Genomic DNA, 11,901 nt, shown 5'->3' with positions numbered 1-11,901 from the left:
AGGTCTAAGTCTACCATAACACCAAGACTTAACTCACTCAAATACAGTTAGCAGCTGGATAGACTACAGATGGAAATTAGCTTCTGCTAAATCTGGTGCAAACATATTTTCATGTACAGTAACAATGATTAATTGTCAAAAATAAATAAAAATAAAAATAAAATATTTATAATATTTTTTATTTCTTTATTTTTTGAAAATAGATTCGGGGCTTTTCAGAAAACATTCGGTGCTTGAGCCCAAGTAGCCACCCCCTAGCCCCGCCCCTGCCTAGTATGCTTCCTTGTGGAACACCACAGCTCACTGGGAGGGGGGGGGGGGGGGGGGGGGTAGAGTACCGCTTACCTCCACCATCTGTTCTCTCCCCTCCAGGTAGGATTGCATCCAGCTCACTGATAAGACTATCAAAACCAATTGCTTTTAGCTTGTCAATCAGAATGGAGTGATTGACAGTGTCGAAGGCCTTTTGTAGGTCCAGCATGACCATGCCGCAGTATTTGCCCGCGTCAACCTCTTGTTTGATGTGGTTGTTCAAATAGAGAAGGCATGTGTGAGTGGAGTGGGATGTTCTGAAGCCAGATTGGATTTTGTAGATTAGATTTTTACTTTTCGACCTGTTCGTATAACTTTTTTTCCATGACTTTCGAGATGGAGGTAAGAATAGAAACAGGGCGGTAATTGCCTGGGTCCAATTTGCTGCCCTTTTTGTGCATGGGGGTTACTCTCGCAATTTAGAAGTATTTGGGTACGTGTCCCTGTTTTATGGAGAGGTTTATTATGTGTGTGATGTTAACTGGCTGCGTTGAGCTGAATTATCATGTTTCACGCATTTCCTATCAATGCGGCTAATTGCCATAAACACCGCTTATTGCTGTAACTGTCATATTAAATTAGTTTAAGAACAGAGTCATTTGATTACTTACCTCACTCACACAAGACCCCCGCGGGCAGAATTACCAGAAGTAATGTTAGGCAATCGATACCTGAGACACTGTGAGAATAGGAGAATATGGTTAGAATAACAACATACTGTTATCCAAAGCTTCTCATCTCGAGCATTTACCATTTTGTTTTTTGGCTGAGCAGAAATCGCGAGATTAAAATAATGTTGCGCCGGCCATTAATAAATGCGCTGGTAGCCAAGGCGCGTGCATGCCTCGACCAATACAAGCAGGATCAAAATGTAAATTTGGTCACTATTTAAGCCAAAACGTAGACCTAGCCTATAGTTTTTTAAACGAATATTAGATTTCTTTGATCAACAAAGTTAGAATCAAACTTCGCACTTGTACATATTGTAATTATGCAAATCTTAAGTAATTGCCAAGGAAACATCCCTAATGAGTTTCTACAGAAATGTAATTTGGCATATAAATACATTATGATTATGTAGCCTACACCCAGGCTTACATGAAAAGGGCCATTTGTAAAGTAGCTTATTCATTCATTCATTATTCCATCAGGCTACATCACCATCATAGACACTGGTAGGCAAACGAGGTTGGTGAATATATCACATAACAGGTGATTATCTTTAAATGACAACCTTGGCCAATGGGCTGTGTTCAGAGGCACTGTGCCATATTGGTAAAAAAAAATCCATGACTCATCACAATGAAATGAATATCAAACGCCCACACACTTTTCCTCTGTCACTAGGCCTACATAGATACAAAAGCAAACAACTTGCATGCTAGAAATAGGCCCACATTTCCACACAGACAGGGTTTTAAAAAACGCTATGACCTTTTCTTTGGTACCTGCCAGAAACATACCTTGGCGCTGCTATTTTGGCCCAGGCCCCATTGACCTGACAGGCAAGTGTCAGGAGAGAGGGGACTTGTCAGCTGCAGGTGCTGGCCCTCTGCATGCAGGAAGCGACATTGTGGCGCTAGGCTGACAGCAGTTGCACCCAAGGATAACACTGCGCCGTGGGACTGCAGGTAAGGAGACTCATATTATCACCTTCTCCACCTTAACTGATGCATTTAAAAAAAAAGATCAGGGCAATAGGTTTATTTCAAGTGTTGTTGTGTAGTTAGTAGTTTACTGATATGATATGATGGAGAGTAATCTGTTTGATAGCCTGGTCCACCGCGGTGCTGTCTGGTACTTAATGCTGCATGCATTATGAATACTCCAAAACCATCTGCATGTTCATTTTAATACATAATACACAGCACCAGTAGTGAAGTGTGATGTGCAATTATCTGTGAGTGTTTCATTTTGTTGGTGTTTTACTAGTATTAAACTTCAAATTGAAGCTGGTGTACTCATAAGTAAATAGCAGACAGTATGGGCTTTAAGATGTAGCCTACTGTATATGGTGCAAAGTGCCTATCCTGCGGCACAGGATAATGCTGTAGCTGGTGTGCATCAAGCCTAGGTTAAGTATTTAACTATGACCTCACCATAATGTGTTGTTGTCTTCATGATGAATCCTGCTGAAGGAGGAATGGGCCTTTTATGTTCTTAATTCACACCCAGATGCAGTTGCTGTTGAAGGACGTGACCTGAGGGTACTATGAGCAGGTAAAATGATATTCTAAATATCGATGCACAATACAGTATAATGGCGACCATATCAGTATCGGCTGCTGATACTGATTATTTCTATGTATCGGTCCGATGGGCAGTTGGCGAACATAATCTGTATCAGTTGATGATAGTGATTTAAATTTTTTATGAAATTTTTTAGAACTAGACAGATCTGAACAACAGGTGATTATTTCTCTGTTTAGCTGTGCAGGTTTGAATTTTTTTTAATTTTGGCCACATACAAGTTTTGTTTGGTTACTTGCACGTGCACAACAGCATTGAAATAGACTGCAGAAACAGGGGGGGAAAGCAGATTATCTTCCATTTTACAGTGTTGACTCCAGTGGCGGACTGGCCATCGGGACGTTCGGGACGAATCCCGATGGGCCGGAACCAAAGTGGGCTGGTCCAAAAAAAAAAGAAAAAAAATAATTACGTTTTTTTTTTTTACTTTTTTTTTTTTTGTCAGTGTGTGGGCCAGTGTGTGGGCCACTAATGTGGGCCGGTGTGTGGGCCAGTGTGTGGGCCAGTGTGTGAGTCAGTGTGTGGGCCACTAATGTGGGCCAGTGTGTGGGCCAGTGTGTGGGCCAGTGTGTGGGCCAGTGTGTGGGCCGGTGTGTGGGCCAGTGTGTGGGCCAGTGTGTGGGCCGGTGTGTGGGCCGGTGTGTGGGCCAGTGTGTGGGCCAGTGTGTGGGCCGGTGTGTGGGCCAGTATGTGGGCCGGTGTGTGGGCCGGTGTGTGGGCCAGTATGTGGGCCAGTATGTGGGCCGGTGTGTGGGCCAGTGTGTGGGCCACTAATGTGGGCCCGGGCCGGTGTGTGGGCCGGTGTGTGAGCCGGTGTGTGGGCTGGTGCGTCTGAATGTCCCGGGCTGAATTTCTGTCCCAGTCCGCCACTGGTTGACTCTTTCACTTTCAGTATGGACAAACTTGGATTACCATGGGGACATTTATTTTATACCAATGTTGTTTTGTTTATTTAAAATGTATTGTTGGTACCGGCCACATTTTTATATCGGTGCGTCCCTAATTTTCACCTACTAGCCAAGTAGCCGTGCATTAAGAGTTCTTCATGCACAGGCAAATAGAGCTATTAATTTCCTTTTTTAATCTCAACCATTAGATCATTTTATTCCCATCTATATAGTTCAGAAGTCACTTTTGATCAATCGAAATTCGAGGCGTTTACCAGCGGACTTAAGCTACCGAGGATATCTGAGGAGGGGGCTGGGGAATTGGGGAGGCCGATCACTCTTTTAACAATAATAATAATAACTTCATTTTATATAGCACCTTTCAAGGGACCCAAGGTCGCTTTACATAAGGGGGGGGGGATAACAAAGTAACAGACAGTGGACAGACACAACATATACATATAAAGTGAGAGATTAGGGGTTAAAGGCCAAGTTGAAGAGGTGGGTTTTGAGCAGTTTTTTGAATGAGTCCAGAGTTGGGGCGGTGCGGAGTTCTGCGGGGAGGGAGTTCCAGAGGGTGGGAGCTGCCACACTGAAAGCTCTGTCCCCGAAGGTCCGCAGTCTGGTTCGGGGGATGGAGAGCTGACCAGTGTCCGTGGATCGTAGGGACCGTGACTGAGTGTAGGGGTGGAGGAGGTCAGTGAGGTACTGAGGTGCCAGAGCATGAAGGGATTTGTAGGTGAGCAGGAGGGTTTTGTAGGTGATGTGGGATTTGATGGGGAGCCAGTGGAGGTGGATGAGTGTGGGGGTGATGTGCTGCCAGGGTTTGGTGCGGGTTAGAACCCTGGCAGCTGAATCTTTTACATACTGGAGCCTGTCCAGGGTTTTGCTTGGGACCCCGGACAGGACCCTGTTGCAGTAGTCCAGGCGGGAGGTTACAAAGGCATGGATGAGGGTCTCAGCTGTGGAGTCTGAAAGTGATGGTCGGAGTCTGGATATGTTTCTGAGGTGGAAGAAGGCGGATTTGGTGACGGAACTGACATGGGCTTGGTAGGAAAGGGTGGAGTCCAGGATAACGCCCAGGTTGCGGACCTTTGGGGATGGGCAGATGGAGCAGCCGTCTATGTTAAGGGTGAGATCCCCAACCTTCTGGAGCAGGGCCTTGGGTGCCACAACCATGAGCTCAGTTTTATTGTTGTTGAGTTTGAGAAGATTAGATGACATCCAGGTTTTTATTTCGTGAAGGCAGTTGATAAGGGAGTGTGGGGGAGATGGGTGGATGGTTTGGTGGAGAGGTAGAGTTGTGTGTCGTCAGCATAGGAGTGGAAGCTGAGGCCATGGCGGCGGATGATCTGACCGAGGGGGAGCATGTAAATGGTGAACAGAATTGGGCCAAGTACAGAGCCTTGGGGGACGCCTCGGTTGACTGGGGCCGGGGTAGAACTGGTATTGCCGATGGTGATAAACTGTGTCCTGTGTTTTAGAACTCAGAGACAACATTTCTGAGATGCAGAAGGGCAAAGCACCCGGCTGGGATGGAATTCCACCCGAACTATACCTAGCGTTTTGGGAACCACTAGGCCTACTACTGCATGAGATGATTAAACAAGGAGGATTCTCGAGGGATGTAAATATGGCTCTTATCTCTCTATTCCTTAAGAAGGACAAGGACCCAAACGACTGTGGTAGCTACAGGCCCCTAAGTCTCCTCAGCGCCAACTTCAAAATATTTGCCAAAGTCCTGGCCCGTCGTCTACAATTTTATATGATGGAGCTAGTACACTGTGATCAAACCGGCTTTATTCAGGGATGCTTAGACATTTCAAATACCTCTGCAATGAGATTTTCCCCACCCTGAGTCAGACTGTTAGACACAATTATACAGGCACATACAACGAAATACTTCAGGATCTCAATAGATGGTCGAGACTCATTAACGTTAGGTTATGGCTATAACCAAGTTCTATGAGTAATGGTGACGCTCAGCATCACACTTGCACTGTACTTCACTTCGTGCACATGCACTGAATAAAAAATTCCACCATGTACCTTTACATCCCAACATTCGTCTGGCCACACCCCCATTCGCTTACCTTCATAAGCAGGTGTGTGGTCACCTACTCGCCTCCTTCCCAAGCTTTCACCACAAGGTGAGATCAAGGGCCGCAGAGGCGTCTGATGCTGAGCGTCACCATTACTCATAGAACTTGGTTATAGCCATAACCTAACGTTCTATTTCGTAATGGATCTCGCTCAGCATCACACTTGCACAAGGGAGGCTGAGCGAGAGCCATAGCCCGACAAATGTACCCCGCTGAGGCCCCCCACAACCATCAGATCGGGGAGGACCGAGCCCCCCCGACCCTCCCTAATGGAGGATACCCTCCCTATTGGAGGCTGACGGGAGGGCGACGGATCCGATCGTGCGAAGAGGCACTCAAGCAACTCAACGCACAGGGTGAGCAGACCGTGGCTTGACCCCACGACTACACACACGCACAACCCGCATGCCACCCGGGAACGAACGGAAGGAACAACCTCGTTACTGCCCCCAGAAAACACGGGGTTAAGAGCAAACCCAACCCCGTGGCAAGGCCGTAGCAGCGGAGCGCGAAGGAAGACCCAGACCCACTGAAGGGACTGGATCCCCTGGAAAACGGGGGCCCGGAGAGGTCAATGACGCCAGGCATCAAGACCCCACCAGGTGGTCACTTAGTGACACCGCCCCCCACATCGCCAGCATATTCGGATAAGGCCCCTCCAAGAGCGGGCCCTTTCCCCCCAATAGCACACCGCCTGGCACACTGACCCTGCAGAACAGGCAGTCAGCATGGCCGTAAGCACACAAAAAAGGTTAACCAACGGAAGCAGGCAGCGCACCGGGGAAAACCAGGCAACAGGCTGTAACCTGAGCCTGGAGCACTGCGGACGAGACAGGCGCCAAAGGAGTCAGCTGAAAACAGCCGCCCCGGCGGAAGGGGCGTATGCTGGCGTTGTTGATCACCATGACAAAGCCTCCATTAAAAAAACCCACCCAGAGAGGTTGAGGCAGAGAAGGCTGACATGATTGGCAGACGTCATGAACATGCAGGGGCACACTCAACCGGGTAACCCGGGAGTTGACTCTGCTCCAACACACCAGGGAACCAACCACCCTGTCGTTACCATATGCGGTGGTTGTTCCTATAACCCCTCAAGAAAAAACTCCAAAACACACCTGCGGGCATACACTGGCTATACCGCAGTACAAGTGTTTCAGTTTTCAAAAAAGGGTTATCCCAGGCCTACGGTATCAACGAAACTTTACTTCGGACCGGGCCCGGCGGCACGGGAAGCACAGGGTTACCAGAGGAGGTCCAAGACCACCCCAACAGCCCCCTCTTCGCCACGCGAAAAGAGCGAAAAGAATGGAGAACCAGCCCTAAGCACACCGCACTTGGTATTCCCAGGCGGTCTCCCAACCAAGTACTAACCAGGACCGAACCTGCGTAGCGTCCGAGATCGAACGAGATCGGGCGTGTACAGGTTGGCATGGCCGTAAGCCATTACGATAGTGCAGAGTACAACATGTACCCAACAAAGGGTCTACATAACGCCTAACCCTGTGACACCCGGACCGACCCGGCATTTTTCCCCCCGAAAAAAGCACAAGTCCCTCAGGGTACCAGAACAGCAGATCTGCATCCCCGGTGGACAACGGGTTAACTGACCTGGACCAGCGTGACCAGACCAGTCCTGTGTCCTAACCACGCCGACATGCCCACTCCAGGAGAGGGGGTAGGTATGCGTGTCGATCTAAAACATGAAAAGAGGGCGCCACCCAGACGGTCCCCATTTAGACCGTGCTCAGTGGCCCACCCCAAGGGCGTGAGACCCCTCTACCTATGTTCAGATCTATTCCGTTAACATCCCCCAGATATGAACGAGAATTCATCGAGACAACCTAGTAAACTGGCGCTCGGAAGAGACAAAACTCCATCCCAGTTGCCCTATAAAAACGCTGTTTTAACAAGCAACCAAGGCGCACTTAGCCCCTGTGTGATTCTGTCACAGAAACACACCTGAGCCAGCACTATGTATGCGTCGAGACCCAAACACATCAATGGATAGTCTAGCAAGACACCAAACATTGTTCCTCCAAGTCGCCTGGGAGAACGACACGGAGCCGTCGTGCTTCATGTACCTTCCTCTTTTTATTCAAAAAAGAAAGAACACAGACTGACATGAATCCCTCGTGACGACGCTGAGGGTAATTTTTTTTTACATTTTTACATCCCACCACCCTCCCATAGGGAGGAGATGGAAATCCCCAGAGAGACTTCCCACGCGAGCCGTATAGATTGAAAAGAATATATTTCAACATTGAGCCATGTAATATTTTGGGTTAGGGCTCTCCGAGGAGGAGGCACTGAACCAATACACACTCAATAATCGAATTGAATCGAATACACACACAATAGAGCAGGACTCCTTTTTGAAGTTCTACTCACCTTGACAATCTGAGGAGGAGGCTCTGAACTCTGAGGAGGCTCCCTCACAGGGAAGGAGAGTCCTAACTCACAGAAGGCCCGAGTAGGAGCTTCGTGAGGAGGAGCCCTGACCACTCCCTGAAACAGATCCATCATATGGACCTGAACAGCTCACGGAAGTCTTACCAACAGAGACGCGCACAGTGACGTACTCTATGGCGGGGGAATTTCTGCGGTGCACACGCCCAATCTCCCAGGGCGTGGGACCAGGAAACTCCCCCCCCCCCCCCCCCCCCCTCTTACCCTGTAACATGCCGAACAGCAACGTGACAGGAACCTTGAAGGACAGGAGGTTGTAACCCCTGCCCATCAAAAAGGGGAGGAAAGGATTACCAGTTCACCCCTTTACAACCCCACACCCATGATACGATGTAATGACAAAAAAGAGCATGACACAGTCACAGTCAGCTACATGAAGTGTCTAACAGCTTCACACAGCTCATGTGCTAACCTGCTATCTGATTTTTACTAAGGAAAAAACACAGAATAGAGAGGGCCTCCTTAAGAGCCCCGGTACCAGACTTACACATGTGCTTCTGTGGCCAACCTAACCCAGTTGTAGATCACAAGACACACACAACCCTTTATCACCACAAAAAATGGCAAATACACTCTACAGAGGAACGCCGTTTTTCATAATGAGAGAATACACAATTCTCGATTAGTATCGGCCACAGGCCTTGCTAAGCACACACGAAAAGTGACCAAACAATCTTTTCTTTGGGAAAATATAGTTTCTCAAGCGGTTTTAGCACAACCCCAGCAACTAAGCTAAGGGTTACATCGTATCCCACAACACAGTGACACAATATATTGTAAACAACATGTCTGAGAGGAGGGTGGGGAAGTCCCCAGGGAACCGGGGGGAACACCCCTCCTACCTTACCCTTGATACGGCCAGTTGAACAGGTAAACCTGTTAATATGTGAACACACTGTTCATTGTCATTACAGGCTGAGAAAAGAATTCATTCTTCACTCATATGTCACTAAGCATAGCTTTATAGGTTAAATAACCCCCTTAGTTGTGAGTACACGGTACATGAACACACATGATGTTTCTCAACACAACAAACCAGATAATTTTTACATATGTAACAAAAAACCTGATTTGCATGGAGAAGCTAATACCAGTGACAAGACAATTCACACACAACTCGCGTCGTATCCTAAATGTATTGCAGCAACACCCGTTTTGGAAAACATCGTTATTACAAAACATTAGAAGGGAAGGAAGAAGACGCGTTTTAAGGTCTGGTCGGGACCTTTCCTACCGTGAGCGCAGACCAAACTGCAGTCTGTATAACAGGGCACCGATAGTAAACACAGCATTCCTGTGTTGACGACACGGGCAGCGTCGCTGCTCCACCCCGCCGCTACGGTTCTCCTTGTTGTTCTCCCGGTAGGTTCGACTAACATCCTCTGTCAAAGATGACGTCGTAGTCAGAGTGTTTAAAGCATGTTATAGTCTCAGAACGTTCAACAGTGTAGCATTAAGCTAACAGCCGATCGGCTGATAGCAACAAGCTAACGTATACCAGCCTGGTAAACACAGCGAGCTAACGCCGCAACGAACAGCTGCGCGGCTAACAGCTGACTGGTAGTAGCCCATAACTAGCACGCAAGCTAACAGCTATCACCTGAACTGCATACAATGACATAACAAGCTACACTTCAGACAGGCCGCTGTCCCAATCCCTTCCCTAACAGGGAAAAGAAAAAGAGATGTCAGAACACAGTTTCAACGGTGATCCAGACACACACGGGGCCCTTTGAGCATGGAACTTCGATAAAGAAGATCTTATGCCCACATTTCCTCGTTAGGGTAAACTTTCATTTGTATATGAAAGATGGGGCCTACACGGGACAGAGAAGCATCCGCTCTAGAATCCTGGGATCACCAGAACCTAGCGCGGGCCACTAGATTAGTCATCATGGGCATCAGGCCAAGATCCTCCGACCACCGTTTTAAGCCGAGCAGAGGACCTTAGCCTGGGGTCGGCGTTTCGTAAATTGTTAGCTAACCCCCATAGCATCAACAACAACCAGAGCTCGCAATCAAAACAGTACATACCCAACCTGGAACCCACCGCTTCTCACAACAGTCGGTGCGTCCTACAGTCCAGCTGTGTTGCTGGAGGGTCTTACCCCATCCAGCCGCAGCAAGCAGGATTGTAGTTGGGAAGCATGTCAGCGGCGTGAGCTCCAAATACGAAAAAACCGGTGGAGGTGTAGAATGATCATCATCTTCCAGACACTCCAGTAACGAAGACAATATCGCCGTATTTTCTCGGAAATAGTGAGAGAGAAAATAAAGATATGATGTCAACGTATCTTTTGTTTTCCAACTTTCTTCTACTAACAACCTCGTCAAGTGGGGATCTACCGAAGGCACTTCCTTGTGGTGAAAGCGAAGAAGGAGGCGAGTAGGTGACCACACACCTGCTTATGAAGGTAAGCGGATGGGGGTGTGGCCAGACGAATGTTGGGATGTAAAGGTACATGGTGGAATTTTTTATTCAGTGCACGTGCACGAAGTGAAGTACAGTGCAAGTGTGATGCTGAGCGAGATCCATTACGAAATAGAACTCACTACAAGCCCATTATCAAAATGTACGTACTACCCAGAATAAACTTTGTTAGCTCAATGCTCCCCTTATCCCCCCCAATCGACTACTGCCACAAAATACAGGCTACAATATCTAAGTTAATTTGGAACAACAAGCAACCGTGAATCAAAAGAACCACCACTCAGCGTAGGAAACAGGACAGGGATCTAGCAATCCCAGATTTTTTATTATATTTCTGGTCCTTCTCACTGAGGCCCCTGATTAACTGGTTTGATCCCGAGATTGCTGTGTTGTGGCACGCCTTGGAGGAGGCAACAGTCTATACACAAAGACTACAAGATATAATATACTCCAACACCTCGATTAGAAAATGGCAATTACGATTTGGTCCTATCATCTCCCATGTGATTCAGACATGGCGTAACGCATATAGGTCTTGTACTATCAAGTGCCCATGGCACCTCGACTCATATTTCATAACCAACAATTACTTGTTGGGCATAAACCCATTAACCTATTAAGCCCTAGCCCTATTTTCTGAAAATCCGCCTAAAATACATACCTAAGTAAACCTAAGTAGACCTAAAGATTGCTCCACTTCTGCAAGGTTCATTTGCATGTTCTTGGTATCTAGGGAAATCTATGAATCTCAGGGAATGTATTCCCAGTGTCAGAAATATTGTGTCTGTTACTAGGCTTGAGTAAATTGTGATGAAACAAAGGAGAAAATGAATTATGATTTTTCTTTGCATCTTTGACAGTGAATACAGTAACACCATGCTAAAAATGACCAGACATGAAAAACTGCCACTGGGCTCGTTCAGCACCTTCTTGAGATCGCATGTACAAAAAGTCTAAGCAAATGAATAAAGGGAAGATGATTTAACAGAAGGTTTTGTAGATACACTACTGAATTCTGCCATCCGGACACATGCAATTTTAAATATTATTATAGAATATCAGGCCTATAAATTACCTTATTATAGTCAAGTTGCACATCTATGGATCGGGCCAAATCTACTCTTTCCAATGGCAGAGTTCAATCTGGATTTAGTATCACCAGGCATGCAGCAGGAACCGTGAATGAAATCTACTGTAAATACAGTTATTTTCTGTTATGGAAACTGATCCGCCATTTTGAATCGGTTTGCAACGCGGATTCTTGCTAAACGTTCACAGAAGGTAGACAAACTAGGGGGGTCCGGGAGGGGGGGGGGGGGGGGGGGGGGGTACGAGCTAGAGCATATGTGTGTAGGGTATTAGATAGCAAGTATTAGGGGTATATCCTGTATAAGACATTTAACTAAATGGTGATTTCATTGGATGTGCACTGTTAATAATGCTTGTATATCTT

At 47.1% G+C, this 11,901-nt stretch overlaps 1 protein-coding gene across 1 annotated transcript in view; it reads left to right on the top strand.

Moving 5' to 3' along the window:
- The first annotated feature begins 1,907 nt into the window (after nt 1-1,907).
- Nucleotides 1,908-11,901, top strand: part of LOC311245767 (soluble guanylate cyclase 88E-like) — a 114,706-nt gene continuing 104,712 nt past the window's right edge. Inside the window, exons 1-2 of the mRNA XM_084335746.1 lie at nt 1,908-1,943; nt 2,488-2,532. Of these exons, the coding sequence (XP_084191872.1) occupies nt 2,525-2,532 (8 nt within the window). The 5' untranslated portion in view covers nt 1,908-1,943; nt 2,488-2,524. The remainder of the gene's footprint in view (nt 1,944-2,487; nt 2,533-11,901) is intronic.

Source organism: Notolepis coatsorum, assembly GCF_963971535.1.
Source record: "Notolepis coatsorum genome assembly, chromosome: 19".
Lineage (NCBI taxonomy): Eukaryota > Metazoa > Chordata > Actinopteri > Aulopiformes > Paralepididae > Notolepis > Notolepis coatsorum.
Note: the sequence above shows the minus strand (reverse complement) of the source record. Positions and strands in the feature narration are given on the sequence as shown.